Source organism: Colossoma macropomum, unplaced genomic scaffold (genome assembly GCF_904425465.1).
Source record: "Colossoma macropomum unplaced genomic scaffold, Colossoma_macropomum, whole genome shotgun sequence".
NCBI classification, from domain to species: Eukaryota; Metazoa; Chordata; class Actinopteri; order Characiformes; family Serrasalmidae; genus Colossoma; species Colossoma macropomum.
Genome location: NW_023494803.1, coordinates 24129765 through 24152176, shown reverse-complemented (window position 1 = coordinate 24152176; position 22412 = coordinate 24129765). Strand labels below are relative to the sequence as shown.

Genomic DNA, 22412 nt, shown 5'->3' with positions numbered 1-22412 from the left:
AGGAGTCTATTTCAGACACCAGACTCTTGTTTAACACTAAATGAGAATGTCCTCTCCCTAAAGAGCTAATGTAATAAATCTAAATGCAGCTAAATGGAATTCAAGCAGTGAGAGGGCCAGTGTTAATATCAGATTAATGTATTGCTGCACCTCACCTGCTCTCACTTCATCAGCTCTCTTCTCCTCCCTCATTGCCTCTGCCTCATCCTCAGCTTGGTTGCAGTTGGAGTCCTGTCGGCACAGTTGAGGCTGTTTCCTCTGCACTGGCCCTGAGCTATATGCCTGCAAGGACAGATAATTGTATATGAGCGCGTGGTAAAGTGTGCTATACTGTGTTTGTGTCTACGTGCATGTGTTTGTTCCTATGGTACAGTACTTGCATAGTATTGTGTGTCTGACATTGTATGTGTGTGTGTGTGTGTGTGTGTGTGTGAGATACAGATATAGTACCTGGTCCCTTGCTGTAGTGTTGCTTAACCTGTTTACTGTATTCTGGAGGGAGGTCAAAAGGCAAAGAGACAAAGGGAGAAACACTGAGTACTACAAATACTCATTCACTGTCAAACACACATGGACACACACATACACACTTAACTGTAATAAAATGACTTTCCTCACCAGGATAGTCCTGTTGATCTTGTTTGTGCGAGGTTTGCGTTTAGTTATGTTGGTTTCTCCCATCAATAACAACTGGCTGATGTCATCCAGGAAAACCACCTGAATGAGTTCCTGGTCTACACTAAGAGGCTCTGACACCTGCAGTGACAAGAGCATACAGAGAGAGAAATTTTCTAAGTAATGTTTAATTTTTGCAGCTGATTTAAAATTAAGTAAGAAAAAGTTAACATAAAACAGCTATTTTATCATACAAAACCCTTTTTAAACTGTTTAAAGCACATACCACCAAAGGCTGCTTTAAATAATGGAATAAAATGTGTGGGGTATGGCACTAATGCAGTTTTTGCAATTAAAAATAGCAAGATCCAAACAGCTTCCTATTTCATATGATAAGCTACTGTAAACTGATAGCGAAAACGCTCATTTATTACAAAGATTTTGAAAAGCTAGATGTCAAACTTTTAAAGGATAGTGTAGGTTTACTGCATTTCACCAGGTTGGGGGTGGGGGTGTGTGCAAGTTCTTACCTGGTCACTCAAAACAGTCATTGTTCTGCTGTTGTGATCATGGTGGCTTACAATCCCGGAGAGCCACTGGGGTTTGGAGTCGTGTCTGAACACCTTCACCCTGAGGCCCTTCACACAGTTGTGCCCTGTAACACACAAGCAACAGCTCTCAACAGCAAGACTCCTCACTCTCACCTCAACAAAGACACTCACACCACAGGAACCTCCACTCTGCCTACATCGCCCACAAATACTGCTCTAGCACAAACATTCACTACAACAAAACATTAACAAAATAAATTCTCAGTGTATAATTACGGCTGGTATACACAAGAAGATATTTAAGCTATAACTCCACTCACAATTTTCAGCTGCTTAAGATGGATATCTAATGGTCAACCATCCTGTCTCTACTGTCAAATCTGACAGAACTGATAAAGATACTACAGAGTGAAAATCCCTTGGTCATTTAGACAGCGCTGACCTATTCAACAAGGTCAGTCAAAGACAACACTCCGTACAAACATGCAAGAAAGAAAAATACACCAAAAAAATAGACTGATCAACAAAAAAATGCACTTGACGGGAAGGGCTCACAGTCAACTTCGGACAGAGCTGACAGCCTGAACAAACATTAATCAGAAAAAAAGTCATTTTCAACAGCCCTGACCAGCAGAGCCCAGACACCACGTCTATCAGACACCCACGATAACCAGTTTGTTCTCCTCGCCCACAGCTCAGGGATTTGAGGAGAAGAATCCTCCATCCCTCTCTCCTTCTTGCCTTTTCCAGCAGGAGAAGAGAGTTGAGGCCAGAATACCTAGCTGAAGAATGTGCTGGAGCTGGCGCTGTCTGAGCCAGGCTTGGACCTGCTCCCGACTCGAAGAATCCTCTCTCAGGGCCAAATCGTCAACTTCACCCTCCTACAACACGCACAGAACATACAGAGTATTCAGCATTAAGTGTATGGTTTTCAATAAACATGTAAAAATGCATGTCAATTTTTGGCCAAAGTTCAAGTCTCTGGATATTCCAAAAAAAAAGTGCATTGTTTTTATTGACTATATTCCACTACTGAGTTCACACTGAGTTGTTTTTTTAGAGTATTTGATATGATGCAGTGAATCATTTTGTAAAGAATCATAATCAGTTTGAATTGTTGTGAGGTCAATTCAAGGTTTCACAGCAGCACTGCTGGCCAGGGACTGATTAGGAGTGGTGGAAGAAATGATTAACACACATGGAAGAGTAAGAAAGGCTGCAGAGGAAGAGAAAGAGGGTGGAGGACAAAGAGAAAGCGAGAGAGAGGAGAGAAATAGAAAGCGAAAAAGAGGAAGAGAGAAAAGAGTGAGAGAGAAAAAGAGAGCTGAGTGAAAGAGAGAGAGAGAGAGACAGAGAGAGAGAGAAGGGGGAAGAGAGAGATTCGTTAGTAAAGGGTGTTAGACACAGACACAGACACGCAAATGCAGGCACACATGGTATTACTCATCCAGACACAGACACACCCCCTCAGTGCGCACTCACACACACACACACGTACACACATCCACAGAGGGCTGGAAGTTATGTAAGAGAAGGCAGAGTGTAGACGGATATTCAGCCGAACTCTTGCTGAACTCGTGGCCTCTGTTGCTTATTACAGTATACACAGAATGCCAAACACACATACACAAATACACGCACACATAGAACACATACAAACAACTCCCACATAAAACCATACCACAAATATCTCTGTTTTACGTTCACACTGTTTTCATATACACTAAACCAAGACAGCACTGTTTCTATCACTAAATACCTATCAAACTACTTCCACTTACAGTATAACTGTAAACACACACCCACACACTCTCTCTGTTTCTCTTGCTCTCTTGCTGTCACTCACACAAGCACCCACACATACACACACTAACATTTTCAAATGCTTTCCCTCAGGATTAAGGTTGATCCCTCTCTCTCTGAAAGGTCAAGCTTAAGCTAGGTCTTAACACTATTAGCTGCTCAGAGGGTTAAAATGTGTCTGCATGCATCCACACAGAGAGAGAGAGAGAGAGAGAGAGAGAGAGAGAGAGAGAGAGAGTGCATGGATATTCTTTTGCTTGAGAAAGCAATCATATTCAATCCCTTCCATCAGCTCTTTCTCTCCTTCAGTTTGCATTCCTCTTGCCTGAAACCTCAGTCCAATTTCACTGCCTTTCAGAGACAAGTAAGACTGCCCTCTGCTTCAACCTCTACCATTACCTCTCACTGCACACACACACATGCACGCACACTCTATCTCTGTTTCTCTCTCCTTCTCTGTCAGTGTCTGTGGGAGAATATGTACACATGGGTAGGTATGTGCATTTGTATCAGGAGTATAAGGTGGATATAAAAAAAAACCTTTTATCGCAGAAGCATTGTCAGAGACATTGCTTATAGATCCAAACAGAAACATTACAGATTTTAACACTCACTCTCTATGTATAAACCCACTCTGTTTAACACATACTGTTTCTCATGATTACTCACTGATTCACTTGATTTGCAAGGGCATTTCCCATCCAACCTCAGCTAAGCACAGTCAGGATTATGGGGAAGGCCCTTCCACTACTATGACTGGACCATGAGTATTATTACAATGACATAATGTATTAAATTTAACCCAGTAATGTTCATATCTGAAATTTTACTTTTCCTTCAGTCACTATGTTTTCTGAGCTTGCCTGAAAACAAACCTGAAGAAATCTTTCAAACTGATTAAACCATATGGCAAAAAAATTAGCTTTTATGACTGAATTTATCATATTTATCATATTCATTTATTTTTAACAAAACAATAGAACATTTGAATCAGAAAAAAGCAGAAAAACATTAATCAAAATGATGTGCTCAAAAAAGAAATCACTCAAGGTATGACTATGACAAAATATCACTATGATTAATCACTGAAACATGATTTTACTGAAGTCTTTGCACTGACACGCTGAGCTAAGAATTTCAAAATTTCAGCCACTAAAAACGTTCAACTGAAAATGGTCAAAAACAGCATTTTCAGTTTCAGTCAAAAGAGAAAAATGGCTGCAAAGTTTAGACAAAAAAAAAAAAGATTACACAGGCATACAATAAAATGTCATAATCTTTACAAAGGATTTTAATGGTACTGAAAACGAGACATTTGTTTTCTTCATTCGTTCACGCTGATCAGTGCAGCTATGTTAAAACTGTCATGTGGATCTATTTACTAGTTTCTAGGTGGGACATTAAACAAGCAATTTATAATTTCTGTTCATGTTACATATGGATGTAACATACATGTGGATGAAATACCTACTTAATGCATATATACAAAAACAAAGTTAATTTGCTGGATTAAATACATTGTATTTGTACTGTTTTAAACTGAATACTTTTTAGCCTATCAACAGCATTCCTATCCGGATATGGAATTCCACTGTTATCCACTATACTATCATCTAGGGCTGAACAATATGAAGAAAATATCAGATTGTGATTATTCTGGCCAACATTGTGACTGTGATTTAATTTGTGATTTTTTAAAAAATAAATTAAGGCCAATGCCTATTTTTTGGCCATAAACAATCATACTCATTTTTTCAGGCTCAAGGCTTGAACGCTGAACATAGCATGCCAGACAGCCAGTTAGCTGTAGTAGTGATGTCACTGCACATGGGTGCTTTGTTGGTTCTGACTAGTCTAACTCATCTACATGCAGTTCACTAGCTCCATGTTATTAGGTTAAATTTACCCATTTAAAATTTGGTGAGACAATTTTTTGGATAGTGTAGGCTTGCAGCAATGGAGAAATAAATATAAATTAGGATAAATATTTGCACAACTCGTTTTGACTGTTATCTACAGAATACACAACAGTATAGAGTTATATATGTACAGAGAACTGTGTTATTACACTTCCTTACTGCTGTGCAAGATACAGAAAGCATTTAGTTGAGGTTACTGCTTTTAACGGTTCCACTATTTACTAAATATACGGGCTAAAATACCTTCATCTGTGACCCTGACTGTGATTGTTCATTGGGTCACTAAAGACATGACACTGTAAAAACACTGTGTATGGTGTTTGTAAAAAAAAGGACTACTTACTACTATGGCTGAGATGAAAAACAGATTGCTTTTCAGGAGCCGTTCAAACACAAACCCAGATCATTCCACAGTTCACAAACTTTTTTATCACAACTGTAAGTGCAGGCTTTACACAGTCTGAAAAGTGCTATAAAAATCCAGTTAGCTGCAGAGTTTAAGTATGAAAGTTGGCTGAAGCAACAAAATGAAAAGTACCATGCAATTTACCATGCAAATTACATTTTATACTACTATATACACTACAGGCCAAAGTTTGGAAGCAACACAGTCCTTGCACATATAAATCATTTTTAAGAGAAATGGACAATAATATGTTTATTGACAGAACACAGAACAAATGGGTTTGACTAAATGTCTGCAGCACTGTGTACAACTAATTGATTCTTAATCTGTTTTGCTCCTGGTGATTATCCTGCAAGGTTTTACTGCTACTCTAATCATATCCACATGATTTGCACTTTCAGATGCTCCTGAAGGCTTGATTAAATGAAGCAGGTGCGTTAAATTAGGAGTTTGTCAATAAATGTAAATAAATGATACCAGCAAAGACTGTATTTTTTCCTCAATACATTGGGGCCCATCACTGCCATCACTGCAAAACAATGGAATATTTTGGAAAAACAACTTCATATAAACTAGATGCTTCATGGAGACTCCTATGATTTTAGGCTGAGCAAATGGGACTTGATAGAAAGCTCAACACTCAGTAGCATTTTTAGAGTGTCTCAGACTGGTCCCACTCCCAGCACATACAAACACACATTCACTCACACACACAGGGCAAATTCCGCTGCTTCATTAGAGCGCTCTGTGATGAGCAGCAGTGGCTGAGTGGGATGCAGTGGGCACAGCGTTAAATGGAACACATTAAATGAAACCCTGTTGTGATGAACTATTTGCGGAGGCCAAGACAGTGATGTTGATTAATAAGTGATTAACTAAGAGGTCCTTATAAAAACTCCTTAGAGCAGCTCACCCAAAATTAAGACCCAATTAATTTTACCTTTTATTTTAAATAAAGCTTGTTTGGTTTGGAGCAGAAGTCTGGCAAACAGTCTAAACACATCAGCTACATTCATTTATATTATAGCCATATTAAATATATATGATTCTTTTATCTTTTATGGACATTGTTAAGATCTCAGTGCCTTGTGATAGTAAGCTTAGCAAATCTCAGAATAACTAGGGAATATGTGTCCAGGTGAAATGTGTGTGTGCAAGTGTGTATGTGCGCGTGTGTATGTGTGCGTGCGAGTGTTTTAAAAGGGCTCTAATAATCTCAGTGCATGTGTGTGTGTGAGAGAACAGCCATCTCTGATTCCTATCTGACCTTGCATATAAGACATATGGTTACGTGAGAGACTGAAACAGAGTGGAGAGAGAAAGAGGACAGAGAGAGGGGGGAGAGTACAGAGAGAAAAAGACAGAGAGAGAGAGTACTGAGGGAAAAAGATACAGAGAGAGAGTGTACAGAGAGAAAAAAAGACAGACAGAGAGAGAGAGGGATAAAGAGAGAAGATACAGAAGGAAAAAAGAGACAGAGAATGTACAGAGAAAAAGACAGAGAGAGAGAGCACAGAAAGAAAAAGATAGGGAAAAAGAGAGAGAGAGTACAGAAGGAAAAAGACAGAGTACAGAAGGGAAGACAGAGAGAACAGAGGGAAAACACAGAGAGAGAGAGTACAGAGATGGAAAGGCAGAGAAAGGGAGAGAGAGATCAAGAAAGAGTACAGAGACAAAAGGGCACAGAAAAACTGCAGAAAGAAAAGGTGAAGAGAGAAAGAATAGAGGAGAGAGGAGACAGAGCACAGAGAGAAAAAGGCAGACAGAGAGAAACAGAGAGACAGAAAGGGAGAAAGAGAGCAAGAGAGAGGAGAAGAGGGAGGGGGAGAGGGGGAGCATGTCTGTGTGTGTGTGTGTGTGAACGTGTGTGTGTATTACTCATCTGTGCCTCAGTTCTCAGGACGAAGGGAAGACATGATTTATTCATTTACCCGCAGGCAGGTTTTGATCTCTCTCTCTCTCTCTCTCACACTCTCACACACTTATAAACACACACACACACACACACACATGCTCTCTCTCTCTCTTTCTCCTTTCTCTTCCTTGCTCTCCTCTCACTGTTTTGTGCCTCTCTCACCTCTCACTCTATTTCTCTCTGTGACAAAAACATGTACACACACAAAGACACACAAACACACACACACACACACAAAAGCACACACAAACGCACACACTTCCAGCACTGCTTCAGTGGCTTTTAGGAGGAGGGGGGAGGAAGAGGGGGAGGACAGAGGAGAAATGAGAGGAGAGATAATGGTGTGTGTGTGTGTGTGTGTGTGTGTGAGGAGGTGTGTGTGAGTGACTGGAGGCAGCACTATGTGGGCAGGGTGAAGGGCGAATGGAGCTAACGATGACGGTAAGGTTAATTAGTGTTAATTAGTGTGTTACACTGCTGCTTCATTTGATTAGTGGGAAAGCTTTCCTTCACCAAAATGTTATTTTTTTTTGTTTAACAGGTCCATAATTTGCATTTTCTCATATTTTATTTTCTCCCCTGAGGTTCATTTATGAGGTTTGTGTGGGTTTATATACCAAAAACACTCATCGTTTTTTTTTTTTTTACTTGTCCCTTTTCCAACCCTGTTTTATACCTTAGAATAAGCATGCTGTTTTTCTGTGTCTTTAAGACTGATATATGTAAATGAATTTTGTTCTGATTGGCGGCCCTTTATTGTGCCTCATTCAAAAAGCAGTCCAGGCTGAAACACTCCTTATAACGTCAGGGCATATTGGTGGAGCTAATCTGCAGGAGGCTAAATACATATTTATAAGTAAACATGTTCATGACATCACAAGTGCGCACTCAAACATACACACACAAAAACACACATCACATATGCATATTAATACATACATAAACAAATTCACACTCAAACAAAATACACCTATATGCACACACTCACAGATTGTCTTTTCCTAACAACCAAGCATAACACCTAATACAAATTCTCTCACATTCACATTCTTCTTCACATTCATTATCTCACACAACATGGGCACATACACGCTCTCTCAAACACACACACACACACAGACACATCTGTAAGGTAAACATGCAGCTGCTGACAAACTGACTGCACACCCCCTCCCCCACCTTCATGCATGCTAGAAATACACCATTTTGGCCTGAAATTAATCAAACTAGCAGAGCAGTGGAAAAAGGCCCAGCCCATTCACAGTACACCTGGGCTAATACAATTTACAGCATGCAGCAGTGCACTGATACTTGGCATCAGTACTGGACTCATGCAGCACTTAAATAGTCCTACTTGGTACTGGCACTATAATTTATCTCAAATTAGTAAAATTAGTAAAAATCTATAAGCAAAGTGTTTATTTTTTACTTTGATATCTTGGTGATGATCTGTTCGTTAAAGCGGTTCAGATTCTAAAGGTTTTAGCACAGTTTGATAAAACAAAAACTTTTCACTGATCAGTATCAATATGGAACTGATTGATCCTCGTAAGAAGTCGCAGTAGAGGATTGTAAACTTTCAGTCAATATCACATTTGTGTACAGCTACAATGATTTTTGTCTGTACTCAACTTCTTCTGTACATCTATTATCTGTTGTCTGTTTTATTGCTGACAGCACTTCCTGCATGGACAATACATTATACAGCAGTGTAAAGCATTTTTGGTTTTAAGTAAATAATGCTTTGACTTTTTTTCCATAATTGACATCAGAAAACTAAATGATTATCAAGTAATTGTTGCAGGACTACTTTTTTTCTTGTGATTTGAATTTGATGAAATAATTCATGCGCACGTTACAAAATAAAGGGGCACGATTGTAACACAGGCAAAAACTCTAAAGCTGGATCTACATAACCATGACATCGCTGGACTGAACATGACAGTTACTGTAAACTGTACAGACAAATATGACGTTAGGATTCTTGCCTAAGCACATTTTAGTGCAAATACGGTGTTCCTGCCTTGACAAAGAATCAAAACTGTGTGTGGTGTGTTATCCACTACACAGAAACAGGGAGAACATGCATACTCCACACAGAAAGGACCCTGATCACCCAGCCAAGGAACTGAACCCAGGCCCTTCTTGCTGTGAGGCGACAGTGCTTCCCAACTGCTTCCCATTTGATAATGTTTTTCCCCCCAGTACATTGCCCTTCCAAGCTATTGCATTATGTAACACATTTGAAATGTTAAAATGTGTTCAACCAAAGTCACTCAGAAATGTCCAGCTCTGGGGAAATTTGCACTGGTCCTCTTTAATCGATCTTTGATTACTGGACTACAGCTACTTCCACATTACATGATGAGTAACGTTGCTTCTGCTTGAAAATACCCAGACTGCCGTCAAGACGATCAATGCTCCTCACAGGATGCAAATACCTTCTGGCACGTCTGGCCTCAGATGAGGTTATCCATGTTATAAAGATGATTATCTGCCTGCGGAGCGTGGCAGACGCTCCAAAGCAGTAGAGCTACACTGGCTTCATGCTGCTGCAACTCAATCATAATTCAGCGGAATGTTCACAGTATGTTTTAATGACACCTATGTGCAGACAGGAAAGAGTAAGAGTTTGTTATTACTTAATTTGTCTAAACCATCTTGCCATGGTGAAGCCCAGAAGAACAAAACCGATGGAACTTAGATGGCGAAAACAAAACATTGTGTTTTTTTTGTTAAAACATGAATGTGAAATATGGCTGCAACTACCTCATATATTTCAAATAAGCCTGTGTTCAACTCATTTATTGCTGGTTTAAAAAACTGTCATTCATTTATTGACTTCCATTTATTGAATTTTAAGCAAATCATAAGAAGACATTCCCAAATGTGAGCATAATTCAACGTTTATACATGCTGGGTGACATCCTAAATTAGTGTCCCATTTATAATTCCTTCCATAGATAAGACTGTTCTAAAACCTGGCAGGTGAGCTCTACAGAAAATTGCTGATGTTACGGTGTATATTTTAGGAAATTCCCAGATCACAGCGTCAGGTTTCAGACATCAGCATTTATTTGTTCAGAAAAATACTAATATTATAATAAACATAAATAATATTAATACAATAAGTTGCAATTTTGTGTATGTCAATGTGTTTGTTTAACCATTTCCAAACCTCTCCTCGAGGAAGCCCAGTGTTATTTGTGGTTACCATTCAGGCTATTTAATACTTTGTAACAATAAATCAAGATTGCTGGTGATGGAAGTTAAAAATATATGCGATGGCTAGAGGTGTTAAGGTGAAATCTGGAACCAAACTTTGTTCCTCACACTAGCTTATAAGATAACACTTTTTCAGAATATGAAATTCTTGTTACTTTTTACTATATTTATTTGCATCTATTGTAATTATAGATGGTGTTTTTACAAGCTTATTACCAACATAAATCGTTTTATACACTGCTTAGTTGACAAATCAGACTTGTATGTTTTGTTCCTCTCAATTCCTGAGAAAAAAAATGGTTATGTGAGTGATATATATATATATATATATATATAGATATAGATATATATATATGTATGTATATATATATATATATATGTATATATTAGGGGTGGGAATCTTTAGGCACCTCACGATTCGATTCGATTACGATTCAGAGGGCTGTGATGCGATTATAAAACGATTATCGATGCATCTTTTTTTCTCTATACAGGATTTCTATCTTCCTACTGTCTAAAAACTTGGTAGTTTTAAAGCAAAGTATTTGTAATGATCCATAATGTAAATGCATTATGGATTATTACAAATACTTTGCTTTAAATATCTAAAATATATTTTATTAATAAATCAAAAGGAGGTGATGTGGCAAGTGAACTAGAAGGCTCTCATTCAGAGACGCTGCTGCCACTCATCTGCGATAAAATGCGCTGTTAGGGTGAATTAAGATCCAGTGGTAATGGGTGTCCATGCAGCACGTTACAGCCATCCTGCCCGTTTTCTTTAGTGATCTTATAACTTCGGTTTTGGTCTCGTTGTAGAGGGGGGGGGGTATTTTCGAGACTGGACGTTGAATCTCGGCTGACTGCGAACAGACAGCAGGTCACATAGCACCTAGGTCTGGCCTCGCCAGTAGCGAACGAAAAAACAGAGATTAAGACGAACATTTGGAGGACTTATTCGCATTTATAAGCAGCGCGGTTGGTTAAATCTGCAATGAGAGACTGTCTTTCTCTAAAAAGCTGCGAAAATGAAGTCGCTTCTCTTTCGAATTTTCCCGTTCCACCTTAAATGGTGTGGCAGTTACATTCGGCGCCTAAGGCAGAATTTAAGGTGGAACGGGAAAATTAGAACGAGAAGCCAATGAGAAGCGACTTCAGCCTCGTAAAACAGCCGGATGCTGAGACATTTTACAAGAAACTCTTCTAGTTTTGAAGAAAAGTTTTCTGGCGGAGATGGGAGGAAAGCGGCTGTAGGCGAAGCTTAAAGCAGAGCGAAGTAAATCTGCGCTCTCGTTTATATTTTTTAGTCTATACTAGAACATTAACACATACTGAGACATACTGGACATTAAATGTTGTGGCTCCCAAGGTGGTTTGATTTTTGTTGAAAGGACAAAAGGTCTCTTCTTATCATTTGTGTTGTGACTCCTGATCTAACCTGGCTTTAATGCACAGTGTGCCTGTCGGATTTCTCACTCATCCAGTTGTGTTTTTGTTATGTGCCGCCACAGACTGTCCGGGCGCTGCACTTCCGCACTTCCAAGTTCCGCCTTTTGCGTTCTGTCAACGTTACGTTTTAAATTAAATATTTAGAAAATCGATTTTTGACATTTATGAATCGATTCAGAATCGTTCACGTCCGCATCGCGATGCATCTAAGAATCGAGTTTTTCCCGCACCCCTAATATATATATATATATATATATATATATATATATATATATATATATATATATATATATATATGTATTGTGATCAATATTCCAAAATGAGGCTGACTGGCACAGTTATAGTAAGTTTCACTGACATCTTATTAGCATGACTTTATAACTAACCTTTTCCCAAGTGATCGGTGTTTGTATTTATCAGCACTGAGCTGAAAATCACATACAGACACACACACAGATCAGCCTGGAGCGATAGGAACTGCTGTCAGAAAAAAAGAGAGAAACACAGAGAGAGAGACAGAGAGAGAAACAGAGAGGGAGAGAGAGAGATGATAAAGTAATATCAAAGAATGAGAATGAGATGACCTCACTCTACCACACTGCCAAACCATCACCACGGCAACACGGCCAAGAGAGACAGAGCGCTGATCCAACTATTGCATCAGGAAAGGAGGAGAGAGACAGAGAGAAAGAAAGAGGGAGAGAGAGAGGAAGAGTGAGAGACAGATAGAGGGCGAGGGAGAGAAAGGGAGAGAAGGATAGAGGAGTGAGTGAGAGTGCGTGTGTGTGTGTGTGTGTGTGTGTGTGTGTGTGTATCTGTTCACATGTGTGGGAGACAGAGAGCAATCTTATGCACACAAACTCCACTCACTCACACAGACATGCACACACATATGCAAGCACACATGGGTGCAATGAATGAAAAAGGCAGAGAGGTGGGAGATGAGGACATATACGTAGAGGTACAGAAAGATAGAAATAAATGGAGCTTATGATTCTCTGTCAAATTTAAATCTGAGAGAAGAGGGTGAAAGGGAATGTATGTGTCTGTGTAAAAGCAAGTAAGTGAGAGACAGTGACAGACAAGCTCTCTCTCTCACTCACACATGCACACACAAGGATTGGTGGAGAAGAGAGAAACAGAGTGCCTGATTAAGGGAGACAGACAAAACGAAAGAATGAAAGAAAGAAAGAGATGAGGGACAGAGAGAGACAGAGAGGTTGGGGAGAGAGAGAAAGAGAGAGAGAGAGAGAGAGATGGGGAGGAGATAGGAGATAGTGAGAGAAGAGAGATGGACATGAGTGAGATGGAGAGAGTGATAGGGAAGGGAGGGAGATAAAGAGAAAGAAAAAAGGAAAAGAAGATGTGGAAGAAAGGACAGGAATAAATGGACAAAAATAAATAAATACGGAAGAGAGACGGAGAAGAGACGGAGAAATGGGGAAGACGGAGAGAGAGAGAGGCAGAGAGAGTTAGAGAAAGATGGGGAAGATGGATAGATAAATAAATACAAAGACAGATATATAGACAGAGGAGGAGATAAAGAGAGGAAAAGAAAGGGAGAATAAGAGAGAAAGACAGAGAAAGAGGGAGAGGGAGTGATGAATTGGATGAGGTAATGACAAACGGAAGAGAGAGTGTGAGTGGGAGAGAGGAGAGACAGAGTGAGAGTGAGAGAGAGAGAGAGAGGGTGAGAGATAGAGAGAGTGCTCAGGCATAGGTAGACAGACAGAGAGCGAGAAAAAGAGAAAAAGATGGAGAGGGAGACAGTGATGAATTGAATGAGGTAATGACAAACTGTAGAAAGAGTGTGAGAGGGAGAAAGGACAGACAGAGAGTAAGAGAGAGAGAAGGAGAGAGACAGAGAGAGTGCTCATAAAAATCAATGAAAGCGTCTGCAGAGAAAAGCCTGTCCTTCAGTAACCTGCCCCAACACAGGACTGAACACAGGATCAAAGACATAAACAAAGAGGAGAGAGAGAGAGAGAGAGAGAAAGAGAGAAATAGGGAGAGAAGTAGAGGTAGTGGGGAGTGAATATGAAGAAAAAGGAGAAGAAAGATATAGAGATATAGAGAAAGAAAGATGCAGAGAGAGCGGTGAGGGAGGTGATTAAAAGTGTAGGTGTCTGTGTGTGTGGGGTACAGCTGTTTGTGCATGTTTGTGAAACAGAAAGACAGACTGTTTACACACACACACACACACACACACAGACACAGAGACAATGATTTATGTGTATGTTTCTGAGTCTGTGTGTGACAGGGTCTCTGTGTGCATTGTGGAAGTGTTGTGTGTGTGTGTGTGTGTGTGAGTGAGTGCTCTCCAGCTCCAGGGTGGCTGACTCACAGCAGAGTCTCTTTCTCACCACAGCCTCAAAAGGGAAAGTGTTCCACACAGCCTAATTGAAACCACTCTGCCTGCTTTTCCCTACACTAAACCCTCACACACACACACACACACACACACACACACACACACACACACACATTTCCACTCTCGCACATCCACACAAATACAAGCTCACATTCTTTCTGATTTGCTCTTTTTGTCTGTTTTCCCAAAAACACATGCATGTGTATAGAAAAAAAATGAGAGAAAGAGAAAGAAAAAAGAAGGAGAAAGAGAGAAAGACAGAGAAACAGACCAAATGATGAAGAGGAAAAAAAGAAAGGAACAAAACAAGAGAAAAAAGAGAAGAAAAATGGGGGGGGGGAGACACTGAGAGAGAAAGAGATATAAGAGAAAATGAGAGCAAGAAAGAGGGATATAAAGAGAAAAGAGTGAGAGAAACAGAGAAAGACAGAGAAAGAGAAAAAAGGAAAAGGAAAGAGGAGAAACAAGGGAGAAAGAGAGAGAGAATAGAGCATTAGAGACAGTAAAGTGAAAAGAGAGAGAGAAAGAGAGTTTGTGGTTTCCTAAAACAGCGGCACTCTTCCCGTTTCGGCTTAACGGGTCAACAGTGCTTAACCCTTCCCTACACACTCTCACACATAGTCTCCCAAGCACTCACACACACTCACTCCACCAATCTACCCTCCTGCCTGCATACCTATACACACACTCACACACACACACACATTTATAAACACATGTACACATATTCAACACAGGCCCCTTACCATGTGCTAAGTAAAAACACAGCAGTCGTCAAGGAAACAGCAATAAATACACACAGTCCTCAGCTTGTGCTCTAATTTCCTCTCTCTCTCTCTCTACATAACCCCCCTTGCTCTCTGTCTCTCTCTCACCCTCTACATCTCCGTGTCTCTCTTCCTCCTCTCCCTGTCTGTCCCCATTTCTCTCTCTCTCTGCTCAGTAATTCACTCACGCTCTGAGCTCAGAACAGCAGTAGTAAGTAGGAGAAGAAGCCTAAAAGAGCAGCAGTGTGAAGTGTACTGGGTCTGACAATACAGTACAGTAAGAAAATGAAGAGGAGAGGAAACGAGAAAAGAGGAGAAGAAAATAGAGAAGAAGAGAGGAGGCATGAGAGAGTAAATTGTTAAGGTTCTTCTCCAGAGCCTACAGAATTGCAGTGTTCAGAACACGAGTGTCTTGTGCCACTGCCATATCCACACAAACACACATTCAAACCTCCTTCTCTCTCTCTCTCTCCCTATCTTTTTCTCCCTACTCTCTTTCTCTCTCTTTCTGTCTCTGTCTGTGCCTTGTCTTTTTTCACTCACAGCTTGCTTGCCCCCCACATCTCCCCCTCTCTCGCTTTCTTTTCACACACACACACACATACACACACACAGATACACACACACAGATGAAAGAGCGGGACTCTCCCTTTTATCATCCATCCACAGGCATCAGAGACTGAGAGTGATGAAATGATGCAGCAGTGTGTGTATGTGTGTGTGTCTGTGTATATATTTGTGAGTACTGTTTCTGCACAGCTCACATTGAATGTAAACTACTCTGCAGTCATGGCTGTCTTTTCCCACACAAAACTAGAAGCATTTCATATGACTACGAAATATGAACAACACCTACATGACTACTGCCTTAAAGAAAAGCACCAGACTAATTTCTCTCATTAGATGATAATGAATATCATGAACTTTATGAAGATATTGATCACAATAATCTGAGTCAGTCATTTATGTTATGTCTGCCCTCCTGAGCATCATTTCAATTGGCCTTAAATCCAATCCAATTAAATGGTGTTCCACTCTTCCTTACCAATGATATTGGTTGGTTTAACACTTCAATTTAAATTGCTAAATTTCCATTTATAGGCTTATAAGCGTCTAATCGTTGATGAACATTAAATGAACATGAAATATCCAAGCCTACTGCGAGTGGCATACTGTTCATACCAAAGCAAGCAATCCAGCAGATCTCTACAGGTTGTATGAAAAATGCCAACAAGCATCACGCTTTTATAAGCTCTGTATGAATGATACTAATGGACAGTCTCATCTGACCCAAGCTCAAATATACAGCTTGACAGAACTGACTTTTATACCACAGTGTGTGCCTAAACAGTGTGTGAGTTGGGCAGTATTAACTTCGTATAACACACACAAACACACACACATATTTTCTAAGCCGCTTATCCTTCAGGGTTGCGGGCGAAGCTGGAGCCTATCCCAGCAGTCACTGGGTGGAAGGCAGCATACACCCTGGACAGATCACTTTGCATAACAATACTTTCCAAATGTATCACAGTATCAGGTCATCAGATGAAATCTATGTTTCCATTGCTAAAGTTAATTAACCTGTGCTTTCTGAGTACAGGTAGTATATGCTAAAAGAGTGCCTTATAAACCTGTAGCAGCTTGTTTTGACTGGGCTGTTTTATGAACATCTTTTAAATGTTTTTTGAAAACAACAGAGGCGTCCAGCAACTGACATACACTGCAATTAATACGCTTTTGTTTAACAATAATACTGCTAAAAATCACTATTGTTGTATGCTGTGGTATACCAGTATATACATTTTAAGTGTGATGAATTCACCAATGCTTTTTGTTAGTACTATAGATTTCAGCAGTGCAACAGTGCAGCATAAGAGTCAACCCATAATAATCCATGATCTCACAGAAACACACGCACATACGTACGCGCACACACACAGACACACACACACAAAATCACCTCAATTTAGAGTAATAAACTCTCACACACAGACCTCATATGGACAAAGCTCTTCTTGCTCTGTGTAGAACTCCAGCTGTCTATCAGAGAGAAACTCCACCACCGACACTCCACCTACACGGGCTTGGCCAATCAAAGGCCGGAAAACCTGAAAGACAAACAAATCCAAAGAGTCCACATGTTTACTGGCAGTTTACATTCATGCAGTCTCCAAAGAACCTCAAAATGAGAAAAGAAACAGATACAGGCTTAAAAGATGACAGCAATTTCATTATGGTATATGTAATAAAGGAAAAGCCTGAGTTTTGTTTTTTTTAACGGTAGATAAGAGTAGCAGTAGATAGGAGTTAGAGTCCCAGCTGCAGTAAGTGGGTAGAACTCCTTACGGAGACTAAAGTGACAGAGCAAAGCGAAGCAGTTTCACTTTGATCTTCCATCTATGCTCCTCTTTTCTCTCTATTCTCCCTCTTTCTTTCTGTTTTTCCTTGTTTTCTTACTTTCCACAACACACACTGGTACATACAAAACACAGAAAGGGATGGAAAAACATTCAATGAACATATACGCGTGCCCACATGCACAAATACACACACACATACACACACTTTACTCTATAAACCTGTCCTTTTGCTGAGCTGTACAATAGAGCATGCACCAGCTGGTGCAATACTAATGTGTGTGTGTGTGTGTGTGTGTGTAGCATAGTGAGGTCTTTGGCTGTTTAAAAGCAATGTGTGTATTTGTGTGTGTGCTTGTGTATGTGTGAGAGATCAGGAATAGTACTGGTGTAGAGCAGCTGTCTCGTGAGAGATCACAGTCAGATTGCCATTGATTTAATCCCTTTCTGTATGCATGGTTTCTATTTATAGAAATACTAGGACAGTGCAGTCAAACTTTCCATGTCTGATAGCTCGGACAGTGCGTGTGTGTGTGTGTGTGTGTGTGTGTTTGTGTGTGTGTGTGTGTTATGCAACATAAGAGTTTTCATCTCTCTGAGGTACTCAGAAGTGAAACACAATCTAAATGAGGACACAGTGGAGTGGAACGTGTGTGTGTGTGTGTGTGTGTGTGTGTGTGTTAGAGAGAGAAAGCGTGTATCTGTGTTCATGGGTGTGAGTTCATAAACCATGAGCTGGAGGGTAAGGGGACAAACAGTGTGTGGGCTATTTTTAGGCCCTTCCCTGCACACACACACACACACACACACACACACACACACAGAGACACAGACACTGCGGTTCAGACACTCAGTTCTGTCAATGAGCCAGACAGATGTAGACAGAGAGAAAGGACAAACAGCTCCAGCTCAGCCACTACCACATATCCTATTCTGAAATGACATATATTCATTACAGTATCAGTCTCTCTCACAGAAAAAAGGAGCTTGTTTGAATGCTTTGAATAGTAATGTATTGCTATAAATTATCACATTTTGCTCTCGTCTTTCCCAGGCATAGGAATAAATGTAACTCAAGTTTAGCCAGAATACCAACTACCAAGCTAACAGGTAACGGGCTGTATTCGGAGTTATGTTGTGAGAGTTAGTTGAGACAAAACTGCGCATGTGGATATTCAGACCTCAGACTTATCTATCGACTTCAGTGCTGCTCAGACAGTTGCATACAGGGGTACAGTTTGCCCAAAACAAAGGTATGTCTCAGTTATACCGGTGACATCCAATCCTGAGAGAAGCTGTACCAAGTCCAGCACCACTGGGCAATGTTAACTAACTAACTAACTCAACTAACAAACAAAATAAATAAATAAATAGCTAGGATTAGAAACTAAGGAAAACTATGGAATGCCATTTACAGCCAACATTAATTATACAACATTATGAATTACAAATAACAAATTATGGCAGCTGGGGGCGTGGTTAAGACTAAGACTGTGAGTTGGAGCTGTCACAAACCTGCACCTGGCTGCCACACAAAAATAGTTAAATACTGAAAAAAATAATATACTGAACTAAAAAAAAAACAATTTTTTCATGAAAAATAATTCTTATAATGTCATTACTGCCTAGTTCACAATAACTTTTTTATAAAACTATTATAAATCGATTTTCATAAATTCATTTGTTTCTATGTCCAAGTTGAAAGAATATCTTACAAAATATTTATTATTTTGTGTCCCTTGCTTCATATTGAAACTGACAACATATTTCACCTACAAAGTGCATCTTTTAGTCTTCATATTCTATTACTAAATTTCTTCAGTCTTAAAGGGAAGTGTTTGTAGGGAGTAGCCTACAGAAAATCTCATGTCCTAAAAAGCCCTACACAAGAAAAACTTAGAAATAAACGTCCTACTGCTCCAAGCAGCAAGCTAGCACGGTCTCATTTATTCTCAGGAATAAATCAACCAGAGCATTCTAGCAAGCGAAGAGTCTGGAGAAGGTAACTTATTTAAAATGCACGTAGTGTTGAGATTCATATTGCTACCCTGAATTAGATCAAATAATCAGACTTTATTCACTTCTGATTTCATTTGTGTAAAAGTATTGATTATTTAAATGGTATTCAAAAGAACACTAACAGCTTTTTATAAATTCTAAAAATTTTAAAAATGTTTTTGAGGAAATACATCAGTCTAATCATTTTATTCACAATCTCAAATGTGTAATATAACACAAACTGTATATAAATAAAAAAAGAATCAGTAAGACATTTTCGGTGCATAATGAAACAGTGAAATGAAAACTATATGAAAATATAGCATATAAAAGAAACACTTCTTTTATATTTTCTATGGTTGAAATAAGACATTGAAAGCCATGGAGAAGACAGAGAGAGGGAGATACACCAGAATACCTGCATACAACTGAGAGACTCTGCCGCTATATTTAGAATGCAGCCCAATCTCGTTCTAATGACATTCAAATTCCTCATGAAGGGACAGCTCACAGCCAGTGAGAACTGCTCCACCCTGAGTCAACACACACCACACACACACACACACAACAACTGGAAACACCTACAGGCGTAGACATGCACACACACATTTTAGTCTTGTCACTTAAATACAATTTCTATCAGTAGTAAAGGAACTGTATGCAAGCCAATGTCAAACTCTGGATCACATAAGCAGATGTGAGCAAACTATCTGTCTGCATTGTGGTGGATGGATAGACACACACACACACACACACTATCATTTTCCTCCTCTCCTTTTTTTCTCCCTTACTCCCTCACGCACGCGCACATACACACACACACACAATCTAGGTCACACACCTGCTGAAGCATGGCCATACACCCACACTCTTGGCAGAGTGCACAGTGTTGCCATGGTTTTAGTGTGTGTGTGAGAGAGAGACAGAGAGCAATGGACAGAGGGAGACAGAGAGAGAGAGAGAGAGAGAGAGAGAGAGAGAGAGAGAGACAGACAGACAGACAGAGAAAGAGAGACAGCAAGTGAAAAGAAGGAGACTGAGCAAGACAGAGCATGAGAGAATGAGAAAGAGAGCGAGTAAAAGACAGAAAAAGAGAGGGAGAGAGAGAAAGAGAGAGAGAGAGAGAGAGAGAGAGAGAAGGTTGGAACATTAAGACTTCATTAAGCCTTTAAAAGCTGCTTCAATCCGTCTCCACACATGCTTTAAGAAACAAAGTGTGTTTATGTGAGAGAAGGCATGAGTGAGTATATTTGCATGAAAATTTCTGTGTGTGTATATAAGCAAGAGGAGAAGAGGAAGCAGAAAGAGCATGTGTGTGTGTGTATGTGAGTGTGTGTGTATGTAATTAGAAACGTCTGCTCAGCACAAACTCACATTTAGGAGTACTTAACAAAATAGGTCAGAAAGCAGGCATAAACACACACACGCACACAGACACAGACACACACAAACATAACACAAAATCACACTGACACAAGCAAGTGCTACTAACGATAATGGCAGAGATTAAGGAGAGACAGAGAGATGCAGCAAAATTAATAACAGTGTGAGAGAGAGAGAGGAAAAAAGAGACAGAGAGGGAGTTAGTGAGAGAGAGAAAGCAGACAGAAAGAGAGAAGAAAGTGAGAGAGAAAACAGAAAAAGGAAATAAAAAGAGAAAAAAAGGTGAAAGAAGTGGGAGAAAGAAGAGACACAGGTGAGAGAAGAAAAGAGAGATGGAGAACATGGTGGTGGGGGGAGTGAGTAATGGTCTCTGGTAAATTTTCACGATTTGGTTAGAATTTCATATACTGTTATATTAGCAATGTCACAATATCAGAATTTCGGTAGTCAATAACACTAGTGAAACTGTATGCTTCCCAGTCTCATTCGATACCATGAGTAACTCAGAAATCCCATGCAAACAAACCCTTGGTAAAAAAACGAAACGAATGGAATGTATTCTTCAAATTCTTTACAAGAGTAAGAGCAAACAGCAGCATTAATTATTGACATTATAATTCTTATTTTTATATTTTAAGTGAGCAATATTGTGTAAAGGACACAACTACTAGGCTAAAGCTTGATACCATAAGGAAAAGGAAAATTGAGATTTCAGTAGAGCTCGAATGAGTGAGCAGTGAGGTACAGCTTACATCAGTAAGATAACTCATAATTTAGCAATATCAAACTTTGTGTGCCAGTAATTTTAAACAAAAATACGAAATGATGCAAGAAATTTCAAGCAAAAATAAAAGCAATGTAGGTATATCTGAATAAAAAACACTTTCATAACTGTTCATAGCTGTTAATTACTGTCAGGCTAAATTCACAGTGGCTAAATGTGACACACTGCCTCCTTCATTTTTATTTCTAAATGTCTGTTAATATAATTTGTAGGCTGTTTTTTGCACACAGACATCTGTCTCAAAAGTAGTTAAACATGCAAGTTCTGCTGATTTCTGCATTATTAGTGTTATCTGACGGTGCTGCCGCAGCAGCACATTTGGACACCACTGTCACATTGTTTTGTTTGTGCTGGTGAACGTTCTTAAGTTTTCTTCTGCTTGCAGTCAGACAGGAATGTGCAATCGATTTCAACCTGGTACTACTATTACTGTAGAAAACTAGTACCTTTATTTATTTTGAATTTTGGCATCTACTTGACATTTCTAATTTTCATAGCCCAATGTCCATGTGTACCCACTTACCCTACACACTCACACAAGCAAAACAGAGACACACTAGAAAAAGCAGAAGAAGTTTTAGCTCTTAGAGAATTTATTCAGAGCACAAGAAGAGAACTAAGGGAAATGCAAGGCTTCATCTCTCTTTCTGTCTCTGTGACTTTCACTGTATGTGTGTGTGTGTGTGTGTGTGTGTGTGTGTGTGTCTCAGAACCTTCTTTGTTTTGGCTCTCCAAGTGCCTGACACACAGCCAAGAGCTAGACAGTGCCTCTGTGTGTGTGTATGTGAAAGAGAGAGAGAGAGTAGAAGAGAGGGAAAGACACACAGAGAAAAAAAGAAAAAAGAAAGCGGATAAGAAAGAGAAAG

At 39.6% G+C, this 22412-nt stretch overlaps 1 protein-coding gene across 1 annotated transcript in view; it reads right to left on the bottom strand.

Moving 5' to 3' along the window:
- The window catches only part of jmjd1ca (jumonji domain containing 1Ca), a 67507-nt gene that overhangs the window by 17925 nt on the left and 27170 nt on the right, over positions 1-22412 (bottom strand). Inside the window, exons 3-8 of the mRNA XM_036594031.1 lie at positions 17019-17132; positions 1945-2047; positions 1146-1270; positions 619-756; positions 451-492; positions 156-282 (exon numbers count right to left, since the gene is read on the bottom strand). Of these exons, the coding sequence (XP_036449924.1) occupies positions 156-282; positions 451-492; positions 619-756; positions 1146-1270; positions 1945-2047; positions 17019-17132 (649 nt within the window). The remainder of the gene's footprint in view (positions 1-155; positions 283-450; positions 493-618; positions 757-1145; positions 1271-1944; positions 2048-17018; positions 17133-22412) is intronic.